This window comes from Psammomys obesus, unplaced genomic scaffold (genome assembly GCF_907164565.1).
Source record: "Psammomys obesus unplaced genomic scaffold, mPsaObe1.curated_primary_1811, whole genome shotgun sequence".
Classification (NCBI taxonomy): domain Eukaryota; kingdom Metazoa; phylum Chordata; class Mammalia; order Rodentia; family Muridae; genus Psammomys; species Psammomys obesus.
This window is the reverse complement of record NW_026596091.1, coordinates 2064977-2085784: the sequence shown is the minus strand read 5'-3', so window position 1 is coordinate 2085784 and position 20808 is coordinate 2064977. Positions and strand designations below refer to the sequence as shown.

The 20808-nt window shown below is 46.9% G+C and overlaps 1 protein-coding gene across 1 annotated transcript in view; it reads right to left on the bottom strand.

Moving 5' to 3' along the window:
• Positions 1-20808, bottom strand: part of Nuak1 (NUAK family kinase 1) — a 70522-nt gene that overhangs the window by 6197 nt on the left and 43517 nt on the right. The window contains exons 4-7 of the mRNA XM_055627951.1: positions 16450-16601; positions 14693-14758; positions 3680-3799; positions 1530-1662 (exon numbers count right to left, since the gene is read on the bottom strand). Of these exons, the coding sequence (XP_055483926.1) occupies positions 1530-1662; positions 3680-3799; positions 14693-14758; positions 16450-16601 (471 nt within the window). The remainder of the gene's footprint in view (positions 1-1529; positions 1663-3679; positions 3800-14692; positions 14759-16449; positions 16602-20808) is intronic.

Genomic DNA, 20808 nt, shown 5'->3' with positions numbered 1-20808 from the left:
TCTATCTATCTATCTATCTATCTATCTATCTATCTATCTATCTATCTATCTATCATCACCTACCTACCTCATGTTCGTCCTCAGCTTTCTACACTGGCAAATTTACCTAAACTTGTTTGCATGTCTCAAGTGACTCCCCACAGCTCTTTTGCAGGCATCCTGGAGTCCTCAGACTCTAATGTGGGCGTGTCTAGTGCTCAGGCTGGGCTCTCAGGCTGGAAGTAAACAGCCCTTTCTCTACCTGCTCATTTTTGTTCTTCCTGCTAGGAATCTGCCATTTAAAATGGCCCCACACACAAGTCGGAAGTTCTGTCTATTGTCCTCAAGTGCAAGAAGACCATGCTGGGCCTCAGGAGAAAACGTGATAGATGAGCTTTATTCAGACATGAGTAGTAATGCCGTTACTACTCACGGCATTACTCCTGAGTTTGAGGCTAATAGATCAAAAATGCATACTAGATAAGTAGTCCTTAAACATTAACATACGAAAAAGTTCAAGTGATAACAGACAAAAATACCAGGTTCTGAGCTTCAATGCTAAGCCTGCATGTCCCCAAGAAACAATGAATGATTCAATAGGCACTCATTTTGTGCTTACAACAATTTTAGAAAACAACTGTTAATAATGAAAAAACAAATGCCAACACCATGTATATTTGATGTATACATTAAATGGAATGTATACAAATATCATTCTGTGCTAGCCACCTGTTCACACTCTTGTGCACATCTGGTGCTTTCCCATGAAGAGACATAACTTTTGACCTTGGTTGCTCAGACCAAGAACACATCCATGGTAAGAAAGTCCATTTGCTAAGCACGGTCAACAAGACCGTCTGACATACCTTAGCTGCTGAGTAAAAGAGGCAGGCTCTGTTCTAGAATGGCCAGGCACAGAGAGGCACCTCAAAGAATCAGAGCCCACACAGACAGGCACAGAGCTATGGGACACAACACCTCAGCAGCAAACCCAACTCCTAGATGACTGAAGGCAAACACAAAAGAGACCCCAAGTAAGGCCAGAAGCATACTACCCCACCCAAAGGACTGACATTGAAGAGCCCATGGTGGTTGGATAAGCCTACAGGTTTGTTTCAGGGTATACATAGCATGGCTGCTTTGCAAGAAGAAATGATCCAGAGCCCGGTAAAGGACACAGTGGTAAAAATATCAGAGCAGTGGCCACTGCTGTGGCCCTTACTGTTTCAGGAGGGGCATGTATGTCTGCATGGAATGTGAAGGACTTCAGGGAATAGAAAGCCTTTCCAAAGCTTTAATTTGTAGAGGAGAACTGCCTTGCCACATTTTATACCAAATGTAAAAGCAAGAGGGGCTTCTGGACTGTCTTGGAGAGCATCTGCTCTAAATATCTCATCTAAAGAGCCTTTTCCAACAACTATTATGAAAGAAGAATAAGGACTAGCAGGAGATGCCTTATAAATCTAGAAAGTGTGTGAGCTGGGGCAGATAAACCAAACACTCTCTCATCAACCCCATGCCCCTCCCCCCGGCCTCCACGGGACACAAACCTGAGGGCTGTGTGGGCTCCCGGTACTCTCCACTGCTGATTTGTCGGATGAGGTTTTTGTGATCAAAGCCATCGAAGGGCATCGTTCCATAAATGAGAGTGTAAAGCAAGACACCCAGAGCCCAGCTGTCCACCTGGAACAGAGAGACAGAACACAGGAGCTAGGATGCAGACCTCAGATGCTGTCCAGGCCATTGGCATCGCTGTGTGTGAGCAGCCACCCCCAGAACACCCAGAACCCCCAGCAACTAAATTTAGTGCCTGGAAGACAGGTCCCCAACACAGCCTGGCAATGGACAACGCAAGCCCACCCTGTTTGATGCACTCTGAAGCAGGCTACCATCACTGGTTCTCATAGTGGCTCTGTGAGGAAGTAGAATATAGATTACTTTCAGCCTAATTTTAATTCTAATGAGAATAGAAAAAAGAGGCACAGGACCACTTAATTGCTTCCCCAGAAAAGCCCTTTCCGGTAACAACAGTAGAGCTGGGGTGCGGGGTCCTTTGAGCCTAACATAAAAATCCTCCCTTCACCTCCTCAGAGGACTCAAGGCTTCCAAAGTCATGTCCTACCAGATCTGGGCAGATAATAAATACAAAATTAAAGCAAGAAAGAACCTGGGGCATAAATGAGAAAAGAGACAAACTGTAGAGTGCGTTCACCCGTCTCAGGCATGCAGTTTCTTCGTGGCTTGTACCACTGTATACAAACATAGGTCCAGTGCTGCCAGAGTTTGGGTTTTTACAGAGAGGCCAGAAATACGACTTTTCTGTGGAATCTTTCAGCTATTAAATGTTTCTTCAATTTTTTTTTTAAATGGAGATGAATGTAGCCAAATAAAGCATCTTTGCTGACCAGACCTAAATGTCAGCTTGCAACCTCAGAGGCTCACCACCAAAGACTAAAGGAGCATTCAATGATAAATTTACAGGCCAGGTTTTAACATTTTTCCAAATTTAACCCTATGTTCATCCCTTGTATTTTATTTTGAAGACCTCTGTCAGTGACTCTTGGCATTTTTCCCTTACCCCAACCCTCCACCAAAACACTCAGACAGGTAAATATTTGGAAGAAAACATTTCTACACACCAAGCTTTGCTATTTAAAGGATAAGGGGTGGATGAACCCCTGTAAGGGGAGGTGGTTCTTATAAGAGAGCAATTGCTAACTCATAGTTTACAGATGCTGCTCTGGATAGTTTAGTCAGTTTGACACAAGCTAGGGTCACCTGGGAAGAGGGAACCTCAGTTCAGATAGAGGCCTCCATCAAATTGGCCTATAGACCACTCTGTGGGAATTTTCTTGGTTAGTCATTGATGGGGGGAGGGGTCTGACCACTGGAGACAGTGCCAACCCAGGAAGGTAGTCCTGGGTTATGTAAGGATGTTATGTAAGGATGCAGGCTAAGTAAGCCAGGAGGAGTAATCCAGTAAACAGCTCTCCCGTGGTCTCAGTCCCTGCCTCTGGGCTCCTGCTCTGAGTTCCTGCTCTGACCCCCCTCATGATATACTGTAAGTTGTAAGATGGAAAAAAAACTCTTTCCTTCTGCCATCTGCTTTTGGTCATGTTTATTACAGCAATAGAAAACAAACTAGGACAGATGTCTATCTTACAGTGACTGTGAAAGCTCTGTAAAGCATGTGATGAAATACATTTCTCATAAAAAAGAAGATGCCATACAATTTTAATTTTTATACTGACAATTTTCTTTGTTCTGTTTATTTTGATATAATAGGGGAATATTAAGTGTCTAAAGCCAGGAAAATTATTAAAAATATAGTAGAATATACATAAAAACAAGATGCTATGTGGTCATTACAAATCATATGTTAATAATGAACTTGAGAGGTATCACAAAATAATTATAAATTGACAAAAAGCAAGTGTGTGTGTCTGTGTGTGAGTCAGTCACAGAACACACAGTATTACCTTTGAAAACTCTAAATATCAAAGAAACCCTAAGCAGCTGCCTTGCAGTAGGTACAGGCTCTATAAGATTCCCCACATCTCCTCCCAGGCCTGCACATTAATGCTCCTATAGATCAAACGAGAGCAAGCTTTTTTGGTTTGGCCTTTGGGGTTTTAAGAACTTTGCCTGCATGCCCCATGTCCCTTCAGCTCTCAGATCCCCTGCAGAGCAGTCTGCTCACCTCTGGCCCTCGGTAAGGCCTGCCGTTGACAATCTCAGGAGATGCATAGAGAGGACTCCCACAAAACGTTTGCAAGAACTTGTCCTTTTGGTACAGGTTGGAGAGCCCAAAGTCAGCGATCTGCAAAGAGAAGCAAGACCCACAGAGATGTGTTAGGGTGAAGTTGCTCGTGTCTGCAAACCGACTCCAACTGCCCAAGGCAGATGAGGCCGCTTGGGCCACCACTGTCTCTCTAGTCCCCAAACAAGTGCCTCCTACTATGTCAACAGCACCCTATACAGGTGTGGCTGAACTACAAAACTTCAAGGTCCCTAACGACCCACATCCTCCCCAAACAAAACTACCAGCTGGGGACCAAGTGTTCAAACACAGGAGCCTTTGGGAGGCATTTCACATGTAAACCAAAACATCCCAATAATAACAGCTTCCACAAAAGTCAGCACGTGGTGTTCCCAGTAAGCATTAAAGTTCAGAGTAGGCCTTATTTATGGAGTATGCACCAAAGTTGCAAAAAAAAAAAAAAAAAAAAAAAGGCTTAAAACTCTCAAGTACTATCCTCCATATCTACTATGGTTTTTCTCTAAACACGCATGTCTAGGATAATTTATCAATCAGAACAGTAAGAGGTTAGCAATGACATACAATAACAAAATGGAGTGATTACAACAATACACTGCAGTAATATTAACAGGTAGTATCATCATCCCCGCACTCTGCGCCAAGTAAAATAAGGTCAACAGAACCCAGGCACTACAGTCAATTTGAGAAATGGGAAAGCTCATGACAGTCGGGTGGGTAGCATATACAATGTGGATACTCCGGACAAACCGATGATTCACTTCCCATCAAGACAGATGATACAAGACTATGTCACACCAACTCAGAATGGCACACAATTTAAAACGTATAAGTTGCTTCTAGAATGTCTCGCATACTATTTCAGTTCATGGTTGTAATTTGGTGTAGTCTCTTTCCTGTAGCTCTAGGGACTAAACATGCCCTTTCATTGTTAATTGGAGACAGGATTTCAGTGAGTTTCTCAGGGAGGTCTTGAACTAACTGTGAATCAGGTGGATCTGGTGGCCCTGCATCAGCTTGTGGACTTGCTGGAACTACAGGTGTGCCACCAGTCTTTAGAAAGGGGAGCCAGGGGGTGACGTTTCATTTCACTGCACCCACAGTGGTACGAGTGTCACACTGACTTATGCAACTGACACCACCACCTTTTCTGCATCTTCTGTGCATTTGACTCCAGATGAAACGAGCACACTCATTACAGTTCAGCCTAAACTCTCCCACTCACCCTCTGTGCGACACAGAGATGGCTGAAATAGCTGTGAGCCCAGCATGCCACCAGACCAGGAACCCAGGCTCTCTGCCTGTCCCATCTCCTAGGCTCGTCATAAGGAGAAAGCCATCAATTGAGATAAGCATGCATAGCCCTTCCCTGGAGTGCCCGTGCAGTGTAAACGGCTCATCAGTTTCGGTACTGCACTCACAGTCTTTAGTTTTATAAAGCATTTTATGTAACGTATGTCCTTTAGAGCACTGCTGTTATGTCTGTTTGCATATGGAATATGTACACACATAAACACACACACCATACACACTACACATTTCTCTACCACACTCCGAGTCCCCTGTGTCAGGTTCCACATTTTTGTACTACCTTCTCTTTAGCAGCTGGCCCTGGGTAGGAAATACTCATCACTATAACAGGCATTACATTTTGAAAAAGCATAAGGAATTAATAGTTATATATAAAAAAAATTCCCAATTACCACTTATCAAAAACTCCCAATTATCCAGCACTATAGAATTCCCTAATCCAATTTTATCAAAAGCCATATTTATTTATTTAAAAAATATGAATATATTTTATGCCAAATGTCATAAGGACACCTAATTAAAAATAGATTTAATTTTTTTTTCATTTAAGTCCCTCAAAGTGGTCAATTTTATGTAATAGCAATTTCACCACAGCTTTAAGAACTCCACTCACCAAACAAGAAAAGGGGTTTAGGAGGTCACAGTCAGTCATCTGAAGACACATGAGCCCTGAGCAGCGTACATGTAAGCCTCTCAAGCCCCGGAACCATCCTGTCTGGGGCAGCCTGTGGCGCTACCAGCCTTGCAAGTTGAACCCCCTTCATATTTCACCACCCCAGCCTGGCTTCCACTTGAGTGTTAGCAGGAAGCTGGGTGATCCACATGCCCAGGGAGCCTCCAGGGCTGAATGCCACAGAAGCTGTTTTGAATGAAGCCCCTCAAATAAGCCTATTTTTGTTTAAAAAAAAAAAAAAAGTCATCCTTGGATGAATGGAATGTCATTCAAAGCAGCTGTGCACAACCACCCTCAGAAAGGCATTCTTGGGGCTCAGATTGCTCTTAACTGCTCTGAATTCCACTTGCTTATCAAGGCCCCTGACTGGCTTTGCAGGAAGTTGGTGGGAAGCCTTTACAAAGCGCACCCTGTCAATCAAAAGAATGGCACAGCTTCAGTTCTCCGCTTCAGCCTCCTTCTGCTCAGCCACAGCACAGGCGAACACACTCAGCAGTGCCAATACCGTCCGTGGCATGGTGGAGCTTTCAGACACGTGTGTGAGCACACCCATTGCACAAGCACACGGTCGCCCATCCCAGGAGATTTCACACGGGCTGGGTAATTCTGCTTTCTACACAGGCTCTCTGCAGAAGTGTGTTTATGTTTCAGCCCACTCCCATCCTCGCAGACTGATGCTTATCAGCCTCCCAGTAAAACTGTCATTGCTGCGGACACAAGATTAATAGAAACCCAGATTAGCCCGTGTTCTTGGCACTTGAGCAGAAAAGCAGTATTAATCAACACACACAGAGGTCTCAGACTCTGAGCCACTGAGCTCTAGGATTTTTAATGCCTCATGGAGCTTATAGCAACTACTGCTAAGTGGAGAGCCACCACTGGGTGTATCCACTCAGAAGCCTCGTTCACTCATCTGTAAAACAAAGGTAATAGTCACCCCTGACCCTGTGGTGTCATGACTGGCATAAAGCATACATAAATTATGTACAACAGCAATGGCACATTTGTCTTTAAACCCCAATAGGTAATTGATTTCAGGTCACGTGAGGCAACATGTACTGTAACAACAGGAACCGTCAATGGATAAAGAGCAGAAGTTCATGCAAGTAAGTTAGTTTCAATCACAAAATGAAGAAGTCAATCTCTTCTTTGACATGAGTCAGGAAGGTGGTAAGCCACATGGGTCTAATTAAAGTATCTCCACATTTACTGGGGAGAACCAACCAGTTTTGGGTGCTCGGCCTGGGGCAGCAACCAACATCAAACAAAAATGTAATGTTGTTATTTGGTTTCTATTATCTTCACTCTTGAGCTTTTCTTTGGTTCATGGTACTAGTTTTCCACCAAATGCCATTATTTAAGGCCTCTTTTCTAAATGAATACCACTCAATGAAGAGACTCAAATCAAATACAAATATGAGAAGCCTAGGAAAAAGCAAAATGCACAGGAGTGGGGAGGTGGGGAGGATGAAATACGTGAGGGTAAATTTAAACATAACTATGCAAAATTCACTGCATCTGAGAACTGATGTCCATGTGGAAGAGGCCTGACTGGTAGGAAATGAAGTTGCTGAAGGTTCAGGGTCCTAAGAAGATTTGCTGACCATCACAAAGAAAAGAACACGATACATGTGGTCTCCTCAGCTGCCCAGCCCTGCAAAGTGGCTCTTCCATACATCAGCTCCATTTCTAACCATGGCAAGCCAGTCCACCTAGCCCTACTTGTGTCTGGCCCTAGAGGCAGCAGCATCAACCTCATCAACAGCATTTTAGAGGACAGCCTTGCTGCAAGTCCTTTAGAGTAGCTCTTTGCTGACACACTGTTAAGCTTTGGAGAAAGAGGCCTCTCTGGTTTGGGGGAGATTTGGTTGGTTGGTTGGCTGGTTGGCTTTTATGGTTGTTTGTTTGGGTTTTTTATTGTTGTTGTTTTTGTTGTTGCAAAATTGTTGCCCTGTCCCAAACTGGATCAGAACTTCCCTCTGATCTCACACCTGCAGCTCAGCCTACACCTGAAAAGCAGAGAAGGATAATCTCATGAGTTTAGTTTAGACTGTCTTTGTGACTATCCATCCTCTCTAGAGGTATGCCTTGCTAAGTGAAAATTAGAGTTAAAAAAGACAAATTCAGTGGGGTGGGGGCAGGGGCAGAATATCATTCACATGTCACTGGGATTCACTATAACAAAGGCGAACCCTGAACACAAGCGCAGTGTGAAATAAGCCAGGCACAAAAAGACACTCAATGTCTGAGTCTATTTATACACAGTCCCTAGAGTAGCCAAATCATAGAAACAGAAAGTAGACCGGTTGTGATTGCTGGGGGCTGGGAGAAAGGGAAGCAAGGAACCAGAGTGTAATGGGCGTGGAGAATCAGGTGCAGAATAGGGCTTCGGGCTGCAGCAGGATGCCAGGGTGGTTCCAGAATACTAAAGATACTTCCGGCCTCTGTGCTAGACACTGAAGTACAGTAGGTTTTAAGTTACATTATGCATACTTTGCCACCATCAAAAAAGAATTAACCCCAAGGTCACTATGAGTAACAAGCTCACTTGATGGAAAAGGAGGTACCAGCTTGTTGACATTAACTGCTAATGAAGGAAGCTTATGACAAGGATAATTAGGAATGTCTGCCAGGCCCTTTCCTCTAGGAGGAAGTTCCCTGCACCCAAACATTGAAAGCGTCAGAGTCGTAAGTATTGGGATTGAACTTGACCTTGTCTAACTGCAAAATGGACTCAGAACTCTTGTCTGTAAAGCTGTTATAAGGACTACAGACTATAAATTACAGCCATTCCCATTAACCATTAACTAGAGACCAACTCAGAACAGAAAGCCCTACCAGCCACTTCTCACTCACCTCAGAGTCAAGACACATGATCTTCACCCACATATGAAAAGTCAGGTCTGGTGTGAGTGGCAACATCACAGGCAGGAAAACAACAACACAAGGGAAGTAGAGCTGTGTACTCTACTTCCAATCCCTGCTCCATCTCTTTCCGGTTCTGAGGCATGCCAGTCAGTCGAGTGCTACTCCTACCCGGTCCTTGAGCCAACATCATCATCACTTCAGAGCATCTTAGAAAGCAGACTCTCAGGCCCTACCCCAGGCCTACTGAATGGGAAGCTGCTTTAGAATAAGAACCCTGGGGGCTTCGCTTATACGTTAGTCCTCCTGAGCCTGAGACCCTTTATCTGTAAAATGTGGGGTGCTGAGAAGCCAAATTAACAGGCACACGGCAAGTGCAAAACCCATGCCTCGCATGTAGCAGCCCCTCAATAACAACTGTGACACTTCTACATCTGAGTGCTGGTTGTCTCCATTCCAGCACTGACTGGTGCTGTGAAAATCAAACTCAATGGGTAAGAACTGATCATAGCAGCACAGCTCTGAGCCAGGCATTCTTTACAAGTCCTGCGTAAACCTCTGTGGTTCTCTCAACAACTCTTGGAGAAAGGTCCTATTATTATTGTTTGGTATTTCCTCTTGGGAGATGAAGAAACTGAGGCAAGTGGCTTGCCTGAGGAGTCTTTGCAGAGCCATCCTGGTTGTTAAACTCCACATCAAGGAGAGTTAGTGTTCACAGGAAATGGGCTTTCTGTGACTCCAGGATCAATTCCTTGCAGAAAGACACACTCCATCGCTCCTTTCCGGCCTCAGAGTTAATTACTGTGGCTCTTACCCAGACAGCCACTGTCCTGTGTAGTTGGAAGGAAGGCGGCAAATGGAACATTGGGCAGGAGGGAGTCAACTGGCTTTATCTTCAGAAGAATTATTTCTTGGGACCAGAAATAAACAACCAGGAGCAATCTGGGAAACTCTTGATAGAGGGCATGACAAAGGCCACCCTGCAAAGGATGCTAATGCTCTGCTAGCATCACTTAGCTGCACACGCATGTCTGCTATGAGGCTGCTCTGCCCACAGTGGCTCCCTCAGCCTGATCATTGGCCACTAGCAGCACTTGGAGATTCTATCCCAGGGACAGCTGTCGGCATGTCAACAGCACTCAAGAGAAGATGAAAGGACCCTCAGGCGGCCTTCCTTCCGGCAGAGCGCAAATCTCGGGGTTGGCAGCAAAGAGGGGACTACAGTAGAGTGGGAAGAGTTTGTAGCCAGTGTCAGTCCTGATTGGCCCTAGGAATCTCCTGTTCTGAAAAAGTAAAGTGACCACATGAGATGACCAAATGGAAAGTCTGGCCCAGGACTCTGGCTTCCAGCAAGAGTTCAGCAAATGTACTTTCCTCTTGTAGTTTTCTTTCCTCTGAAAGCTCATCATCGTAGCCCTCTCCATCAGACCCTTCCCCACACTTCAGAACTCAGCTGTCACCACTTCCTCCTCAAAGGCTTTCTGCTCCATTTGGCTAGACAGACCCGCCCCTTCCTCTTTGGCATGTCCAGATGGCAAGGGGGCATCTGGCCTGCCAAGGAACAAGAAAAACTTTCTGGAGGAAGATCCGAAAAGGACAGACAAGGAGGAGTGGAAAGGGCATTTCAGACAGATCAGGAAGCCAGAGAAAGCCCTGTGGATTTGAGGAGTCCAAGTGTAATACAAAGGAGCCTTCCTGGACCACTGAACAGCACCGACAGGCTCCATCACCACCATGACCCGCTTTCTTTCACTGGACAACTGGATCACACATTCCTTTGTTTATTGCTCTCAACCCCAGCTGAAACCCCAAGACCACTGGAGGAGGGAAGGCACCTTATCTTCTTTGCCTCCTTAACATCTGGTGGTTCATTATCATTACTAAATTCAATGATGACCAGACTATGAGCTCCAGGACAACAGGAACCTGGCCATGTGACACAACATTAAATTTCCTAACACCCAGCACAGGACCAAAGACTAGTATTTGACACTTGGTAAGTATATGATGATCAAAGAAATATTGCCTATAGTAGACATTCAGCTCCTGAAAAAGGAATGGCTGGAGGCACCTCAAGTAAGCCACAGCATAAACAGCCTGGATAGACACCTGAGCACACACGATGGGTGAATGAACTAGTTAATGCCAAACACAGAGTTCTCACACTCCAAAGCCCAGAGGTCCATGATCCCAAGCCTCGCCTTGCTAAGCTGCCAAGATTTCTATCTCATCTTGCCCCTGCCACTCAAAGCTTCTTTCTTATCCACAGCAGCCATGCTTCCATTGTCACTGGGGCAGCAGACCAACTCCCCTCTGCTCCTCTACCCTGAGCTCCCAGAGCTCAGCAGATTCCCAGCCCTCTTAGAGGAGGTCAGCTGACCCGGTGCCTGGCCCTCTTCCGGGGAGGCACTCTTATGGAGCCTTCTATGGGAATTGTCAGCATTCCATTCTCCCAGAGAGTGGGATGTGAATCTGGCCTGTTTTTATTAATTGCAAATTAATGCTAGGCTGGGTGCTATTTTAGTCCATGCTTCCACAGAGGACGGAATGCAATCCGAAGCAGCACATCGCACTCATTCCTTCTGCCATTGGACTGCATGAATATTTTTAGAAACCGCACCCTCTTGCCATAGCCAGATAAGTAATTTCCCAAACCAGATGTGCTCTTTGCAAATCAACGTCAGGCAGAGAAGGGAAGAGAAACCAGCTACGGGCTCACACCAAAACTGCAGGAACATCTAACACGTTTAAGCCCAGAGCACCTCTCAAGCCTTGCTGGGCCACCGTGCTGCTTCCTTCACACACAGGAGATGGGGACCCACAACATGACAGCAGCCCCCTCTGCTCTTACGAAGACCCGGCCGCTCACATCCAGTTGGCTGGTAGCACGTTTGTACCTATGCCCCCCTAGGCCCAGGCAGTGATGGCCTCTCATTCTCACAGAGGCCAGCTTGTGGCCATGTGTCTGACTGCTCCTGTCAGCAACTGTCCTTTCTAAATATGCTTCTGCAAAATGCTGAGTCAGGAAGAGCAGAGCCCATACAGCCGGAAGACAGATCAATGCCAGCTGCAACACATTTTTAAAAAACCTTGGAAGTGGGTGTGAGATGATGAAAAGGTTTGCCTGGAAGTCAAACATGTGAGTTCCAATCCCGGTTCAACACTCCTCTGCCCCCAAATCAAACGGTTCTAAATGCCTGCATGTGCTAGGCAGCACAGGATGTTCTGGGAAACAAAGACACCACAAACTACTGATCTTAGGCACATCCCTTAGACTTTCTGGGTTGGAAAACGACCTTCAACAAGTTCTTTCAAATCAAGTATCAGGTCTTAGTTGAATTCTTTGAAACAATGGAGAAAATAGTAAATAATGCCTTTTTTTTTTAAAGAACTGATTTGATTTGTTTGGTGTGTATGTATGTGTGTGTGTTTCCACCCTGGGAAATGCCAGGAGCAGGAGCAGAGATTCCTAAGAAAAAGACAAAGGGAAGAAACATAGGACCAAACTTGAATTTTGTAAAGCGCTATGTGTACTATTTGACTACAGAAGCAGAGACTCTGAGGTGGAAAAGCTGGTCCCGGAGGAGCAGTCCACAGAAAGTCACCGCTCCACTCCGTCTGCAGATGAGCTGTTCTTCCGACTGCTGCCCCATTGTCCCCTACACAATTGCTTTCTGAATTCTAGCCATTCTTCTCCTCCACTAGGGAATTATATGACTCCACAGGAAGCTATGCACCTTATCACTTCTGGGACTACACCATGAGACCAAGAGGTCACACTGTACCACAGAACCCAATCCCCAGGCCAGAGGCTCACATTCCAGACCTTGTAAAGACTGCATTTAGTTCTGAGGGCCCTGGGCGACAGGTGGCAGAAAGAACCTGGACAGAGTCCCTGAGATCAATGTCTGGTATAAAGCCTTAGAAGGCAAGGGTCCAATTCTGCAACAGGGCCTGACCGCCACCCCCAGAACCCACTTTCCCAGCAGCTGGCTTTCTGTGCCCTTCATGCGCCAGCCACTTAGGCAAGCTCTTGGGATGCAAGCAGCTAAGTGCCATCTTCTTTGACTGTATTTTAGCTGCGATTTTTCACATTTGTTACTGATGTCTACAATTGGGGATTACCCACAGAAACCCTCAGAACAAAATTTATTGGAGAAGAACTAGTGAACCACTACAAAGCTAGTGTCCCTCCTTTACAGGGGAAATTAAGTTCATTGGGTGAAAACTGTATCCAAAATCCTGCCATCAAAAAGAAACAGAGTTTCAGCACAAACCCAGAGAATCCAGCTCCAGAGCCTCTACTCCTCTGCTGGACTCATTTGTACACTGTTATTCCAACTGTTTGAGGCTGAGCACAGGGAATAGCTTGTACAGGCCCCAGAACGAGTCTGTGGCCATTACTATCACCTATTTGGTAACTGAAGAAACTGGGTTTGTGGTTGTTTTCTGATGGCAAGGAGCTAGGAACCCCACAAATTGGTTCCCCCACCCCGACACTTTCAGTATGTGGGGCTGAACCCAGGCAAGTGTTCTGCCACCCACATACATATCCCAATCCATAATTTTTTTAACTTGATAGTTTGTGCTCTTTTAAGAATAGTCAGAAAGGAAGAGAGCCCGAGCTTTCACTTCCTGTTCCTTGGGAGAACTGCTTCACACCGATTCTTTTCACCAGACTCTACCGACGGCACAGGCATGTGTAGCTGAGGTCAGCTACTCTGTGAGCAGGTCAGGAGGGGATGTGTTTTTCAGGAACTGCTCAAAGAACCCTCTCGTGACTCATGGTTGACTGCCATGTTCTGCAAACCCTGAAACAAGCTCCACACTCTGAAACAGCTGCATCCTTCCACGCAAGGATGTGGCTCCATCACACAGCCATGGACTGACAGTGGCAAGTAAAGAGGAAGCTGTGAGACTGTTCCTGTGCCTTCTCTGGGAACCAGATAAGCTATTCACATCACAAGTGTCCAATCGGAGGGCTCCTGCAGTGTTGGGAGTACTGAGGCGTTTCATAATGAAACCCATACAGGGAGAGCTCCGTTTATTTTGAACGGTGTTTGCTTATTTTGCAGTCCTGATCTAAAGGACCTTCAGAGTGCTCCCCAGGAGGCCTTGAGCCCTGTAGCGCCCTCTTCACTTGCAGCAGCAGTCAGAAATATATGTGAACTCTCTCACCCGCCTTTTCTTTCACGCTGATTTTTATTTCTAACAATGTGTACATTGTTTGTGTGTCTGGTGTGCAGACCTGTGTATATGTGAATGCAGGTGTCCTGGGAAGCCAGAAGAGGGTGCAAGATCCCCTGGAGCTTGAGTTACAGGTGTTTGTGAGCAGCCCAACGTGGGTACTATGAACTAAACTCGGGTTCTCTGGAACAGCAGCAAGTAAGTGTTCTTAATGTATGGGTCATCTCTCCAGACCCCAGCTCACCCTTTCAAACTACCATCATTTTACCCAGCTCTCAATTCCATAACTGGCTCACCCATGTGAAAACGGAAGAAGGAGCACGGATCTGGGGTGGGAAGCCACAGGCTGGCAGCCAGGGAAAGGCTGCTGCGTTGACTGTGAATTGTTTGCCTATTGTCTCAGCACTTGGGAAGCAGAGGGAGGAGGATGTCAGTTCAACGTCTTCCTCAGCCTGGGCCACAGGAGACCCTACCTCAAAGACAAGAAAAAGGGGGGGAGGCTTCTAGGTTGATTTGTCTGTGCCTCAGTTTCCCTATGTATATGTGAGTCATAAAAATAAACAGTGCCCATTTCATAGTGGTCTGAAAGAGTGCTTTGTGAGAGTAGTAAGCAAATAGGAACTAAAATACATAATGAAATATGTATGTTACTTTTGTGGTGAGAATTCCAGATTAAGAGCTTCCTGAGGGCAGGGACTGTGTGTCAGTCATTGTCAAATCAGGGAGAGGAAGAGAGTCTGGCAGGCTGTAGGGACCCCTTTATGCTGTTTGAATGAACTGAGTGCTAGGACTCTTTCCCAAGAGCATGGCTGCCAGCAGAGGGAGTGGCTTTCTCAGATCCGGAGCCACGCCCACCTGCCACACCCATCCGAAGTACCCAGGCTCTGCCTGAGCTTTACCTTAATATTGCAGTTGTCGTCAAGGAGTATATTCTCCAGCTTCAAGTCCCGGTGGACCACACCGTTCTGCAATGAGAAAACAGGAGCGGGTGAGATGACAGACAGCAAGAGAGCTCAGGGGAGGCCGGGCACAGGAACAGTCTGACAGATGAAAGAAATGCACCAGCCCCGGTGGTCCTCACCTCCATCCTTCAGGCCTGCTCTCGCTGTCAGGATGCTCCCCAGACAGCAACCAGCGACAGGAGAGCATTAGTCACTCGCTGTGTGGTTAAAGGAAAAATGACTGGAATCCGTCCCCCATTCCCCCCCCAGCTGTAAACCAGCAGGGGGATTCTTTGTGGGAATGTAATTCCACTGGCTGTGTGAGAGCAATATAATCCCAGGCAGTGGAGACTCCGTCTGAGATGGGGTTCTAGGGAGGCAGCAGACATCTCAGCTGGGGACTCCGGAGCCTAGAGCTCCAGGGATAGCCTGCCTGCCATGTCTGTCTGCCTGTCTGTCTGTCTGTCTGCATCCCTCATGCTGAAAGAGGCCTGACCTCGTCTCCTAAGCTTTGTCTCCGATAATTCTTAGCAGCCAGCTGGAAAGACTTGAAAAGCCCCTCTCCACTCTGCAGGACACGGGGCTGATGAAAATGGAGAAGACATGGTTGCAGGCCAATGAGACCTGGGCCACCTGGGACTGTTACACCTTGTGACCTTTTCATTCAGGCAAATCCTGGCCAATCTGGAGGCTGAACTCCAGAGCAGCCAGCCAGCTTAAGAGAAAAGGACACCAATGGGCTGAGAGCTGGGGGCGACAGTTCTGTCTAGCTGTAACACCTGACCTGCTCAAGTCTCTTGGGAGTGAGTGGACAGAGAAAATGAAGGAAGTGCTGGGGGTGGGGGGGCTGTGTGGATGCGCATCCCAACATCACGCTGCCATAAATGGCTTCTGTGGAGAAAAGCTGCTGTGCTGTGCAAACTGATGAGAGTGTCTACTGTTGGTTCCCTGGAGCTTGTTTTTCTTTCTGTTTGACGCCTTCTAATATCTCCATGATCACTGACTGGAGAGAGATGGCAAGTACTTGTACTACTGTTCTTTCTAATCCGAGCTCTCAGGAGGTGTCCGAATTCAGAAATGCATAAAAATGTGTCTCCTGGAGAAGAGCTCTGGAGAACAGGGAAGCTGATTCTGTCTGATTTTAAATTAAATACCAGGAGAGGTTTGCTTCACATGGTCACATTCCTGGCTGACATAAGATGGAATGAGTCTAAGTTCCTTACACACACAATCCACAGTTGCACACTTCAAATGACGGAAGTAGTCTGACTTGAGGATAAGTTGCTGTATACTGCATGATCTAATCACAGGTGTCTCTCGTGTCCACAAAGAGGTCAACCGAAGGTTGTGGTGCACATGTATGACCCTAGCAGGGATATACAGAGACAGGCAGATCCTGAGGGATCACTGGCAAGCCAGTCTAGTGGAACTGGCAAGCTCCGGGTTCAATGGGAAACCCTGTCTCTAAAACTAAGGTGGGAAGTGACTGAGTACACTCGGCACTGACCTATGGCCTCTAGGGCGCGCATGTATACACACACACACACACACACACACACACACACAGTGTGGGATTTGAATAGGAAAGTTTTTCTCTTCCTAGTCCGTACATTTCCATATGTGTCAATAATGAACTAACAAAGACTTTCATAATGTTAAAAGTATCACATGGTGCCAGAAACCATCTACAGCCAAAGCTGCAGGCCCACCCATACCTTGTGACAATGGTGCACAGCAGACACGATCTGCCGGAAGAAGTGTCTGGTCTCCCTCTCGCTGAGGCGTCTCCGCTCGCTGATGTAATCATACAGCTCTCCTTTGCTGGCGTATTCCATGATGATTACAATCTTATCTTTGTTCTCAAACACTGTGGGGGGGGGGGGCAGGGAGAGAAATAAACAAATACTCTGTTGTCCAGGATTCATTAGGACCGCAGAGACGGAGCAAGATCATGAAGATGTCACTGAGCCAGATGGGGCTGGGGAGCTGGCACTAGCAGGCCTTGGGACAATGGTGGCTCCCTCTGTCCCTGGACCTGCCTTATACAGTGGTGAGAAACATATGCAGGTCTCTTCTACAGACCCCGCTGCCCTTAGCAAGCTCATTTCTCCCCAGTCCCTCCCATCCTGTTTAGTTCTATGATAGCATGATGTGTCTGTGATCCCTGAGCTTCGGTGTGGAGACCAAAGTGCCACGAGCCAGGCTCGCTTACACAGCACCAAAGAAGGGATTGTTGGGAACAAGGTGGAGCGTGAGTGCTGACAGCAGAGGTTGTTCACTGACCTCTACGTCTACCATACCCCCCCCTCTCTCTCTCACACACACACACACACACAATCACTCATCCACCATCTGATACAGACCAGGTGCCACACATCACTGAAAAAGCTTCTCTAGCCTCCATCCTGTTACCTTTTTGCTCAAAACTGTTTGGACTTCCAATTTTTCATATAAACATTAATGTGCTTCCCCACATCCTACACAATCCTATGGGCCCTTCTTAGTCCTGTTTCACTCATTTCAACCTTACAACCTTACACCACCAGAGACTATCTGAAATTTTACTATTTGAAAAAGAAAGAAACTGATGAGGCCTCTGGAGGGTGTGAGATTTGGGGAGCCGGCAGCCTCAGCTTCCAAGATCAAGAGCAGATCCACTCACAGAGGAGGCTTCCTAAACAGCTGACCAGAAGCAGCTCAGCTCTGGTTCCAGGCATGAGTAGGGGGGGTCCCAGAGACCAACCTGGAGTGGAGTCAGGGCCAATGCAGCCCCGTGGAGCTGGGTGTCCCTGCCTCCAGCCCCAGTCCCTTCTCTCCCATGATCCAAATATCTTTCATGATGTTTGTCAAGGCTCTCCCCAGAACTCTGATGGTCTCCAGCTATTACGATCAAACTCAGGGTTCCGGACAGCCAGGGCCTACACAGCAGCAGAAGAGAAAAGGGCTCTAGGGCCTCAGTAACGCTTTAGCCAGTCACTCTGCTGTCCCCAGAGCCTGACTTCAAGCTGTCATGTAAATGTCTCTAGAGTGAAGACATGACTAAGCAGTAACTGTCTTGAAGGACATCTTTCCTAGAAGATACAGAGGGAACCCCAGGCCCTCCGTCTGCCCGCCTCTATCCTACCAGCTTCAACTGTTCCCAGCCCAACTCAATGTCCAACAGCACAGAGTTGCCAGTCATTTACATCCTTACATTTACACCTAGGCTGCTGCTTCTGCCTGCCTGCTCTCCCCTTGCCCTCTCCCCTACCTATCCTGGCCAGGGACTCATCAACAGAGCCTTCGTTCATATTTATCTGCATATGACATGCCTCCAGCCTCCTAAATCCTGGCCCGTACTTGCCTCATTGTAACTTATTTCCTGGTTACATATCCATTCTCCTCTGCTGGACTCTGAGCTTGAGCTAAGAGAGCTAAAACCTAAGCCTCTCTTCTTGCTGGCTGTGTGACTCTAGGGAATTGTTTATCTTCTCGGTGCTTCTGTTACGTCAAATGTAAAATGTGAATGAAATTAGAAAGCATGTCTTAGAACTGTTGGGAGAATGTATTCATTAACAGGATGGTAACAAAGCTTGTATAACATTGGCTGTTATTGTTTAATATTATTGGATACTTCACAGCTTGATACCAAGATAAACACACACATTCAATGAGCAACTGCGTTGACTTGGAACCTGCCTGAATCCTGAGTTCCTCCCACACCTTGTCATTGGCTGCTAGGTCACCCTCCCCCCAGTTCCTTTTCGGCTCCTTCCAGTCCAGCCAACATGCTCTGATAAAATGAAGGGGAAGGAGGTAGGAAGGTAGGAGGAGGAAGGGAGACAGCCAGATAAAGCTGGCTGCTAGGGCGTCTGCTGGCCTCTCTGTACCCAGCCACTTTGGCTCCTACCAGGATTTCATCCCAGATTGTACTTTTCATTAACTATAAACTCTGGGAAGTGGGAAGGTAGCCTTGGGTTACCTTATATGGCTCAGGCTGCAAAAATGAAGGCATGATGCACCCTGAGGAAGCAGCGGGCTTTCAATTTTTTTTTTTTAAGGTAGAGGGAAGGGGGGGAAGGAAGTGCATTCACACACACACACACACACACACACACACACACACAAATAAAATAAACAAGGATCTCACATCCCAGATTCTGGAGCAACCTTAGGGAGATTGAGACTCATCTGAACAGCAGAGGCACATCTCCCACAGACAGGGACTGCCAGAGTCCCTGGCTCCTCCCTTTTCAACTGTGCACTTCAACTCAGCTCTGCGTGACTTCTGCACAGCCTGATGCTCTAACTTCTGAAGCACACAGTCTGGGTCCATCCACCTGTGTCAGCTCACCACGTCCTCACTGGCTGCCAGCCCTTCTCGGTCACCCACCTGCTGAATGCCTGAGAAGAACACCGCCTGGCACTGCTCTGGGAGCACAGATCCTGAAAGGTGCTCGGAAAAAGACCCGGTGACTAAACACATGAGCTATCTGGAAAATGCTCCTACCTGGGCTTGGCTGCCCTTGCACAGTAGGATCTTATCTCAGGTTCTGCAGGTGAGCCAGGGCACTTCCATGTTTCTACTCCCACCCAGAGGACACGGGATGGTACCCGAATAAAACCACCCCCTTGTTGTCATGGGCAGTCAGCATGTCAGCAGGGCCACAGAACTGTCTGTGTGGCTGGGCCATGCTTTGGGATACCATCTGCACCCTTTCTAGGAGGCAGCCCAAGTTCACAGCCAGTGCTTGAATAGCACATTGGATGAGCTAAATACCAAAGAGAATTCTGCTTTTGGAGGCTGCTGAAGCCTGGAGTTCTTTCTTAAACTTAACAATAGCACTCCTGATCACTGAAGGCCTACTAAGTGGCAGCCTTCTGCTAAGAGGCATTTGTGTAAATGATAGCATAGGGATGTGGTCCTTTAAAGAGTCTTATTTTACAGGGTGGAGTGGTGGAGACACCTGGTATAGCATAGCTCAGAACAGTCACCATGATTACAGACAGCCCAAGCACAGCTCAGACAGGACTACAGAATCAGCCCGCAGGCTCAAAGCTCAGCCTCTGTTACCTTCACATAAACCAGTCCCTCTGGCCTCGCTCTCATCAAAGAAGTGAGACTGATAGAGTTTGGGGGACAGGATCAGTGAGCTGACCTCAGCACTGTACCTCAGTCCCACTTGGAGAATTTTTCCTCCCATCTCTTGGGCAGCTCTTGCAAGATAAAAATAAAAAAAAATAAAACATAAAAAAACCCTGAGATTCTCCTTGCTGATGTGGTGCTTTGTAACATGCCACAGCTGCCCTGGACTCTCAGGTTCTTCCAACAGGAGGGAACCAGACATCACCCATCACTTTTCCAGAATAGCCTGATGTTCATAATGGCTAAGGTTAAGGTCTTGGGAATCATCATTGCGGAACGACCGGCTTCTGCACTCTAGACCGAAGGCTCCTTACCCTCAATTAAGGTCACTGTCAGAGAGGTGGTGGCCATGCCCGTAACCATTCTTCTCACAAAAATGGGCTGTGCCCCTCGGGCACCTTTATAACTGGTTATTTATAAGCCCAGAAATCTTGTCTGTGTTTATGTTATTAGTCACTAAGCAAAAGCTTATTTTCCACCAGTTGGGAAGGGTTTCCTTTCTGAAAAAAATGAAAGCCTGTGTCTCTTGGCCAGACAGTTTTACCCAGAAGCCCAGTGGCTCCACGATGTGAGGAAAACTGTGGCCCCTGACATGCCAGGCCTACCAGGAAACTGCAGGCCCTGAATAGAAACTTAGCTCAGCTTGAGTCAGCCCACAGCACTGTGCCAGAACCCATGGTGCCCAGCCTGGGTTTCAGTAAAGCAAGAGAGCAGCAGAAGGCACCTACTATGTGGACGGCATTGGGGAATGATTAAAGAAGATGTTACCAACTCAAGAGACAGAGAGATGACAGGCTGGGTAGAAAAAAACAGCACGAGAAAAGTAACAAACAGGACTGCTGTCAGCCTCTGGCAGGTCTCAAGAGGAAGAGGAGGGGAGAAAAAAAGAGGAGGGGAGAAGAAAGAAGGAAGGAAGGAAGGAAGGAAGGAAGGAAGGAAGGAAGGAAGG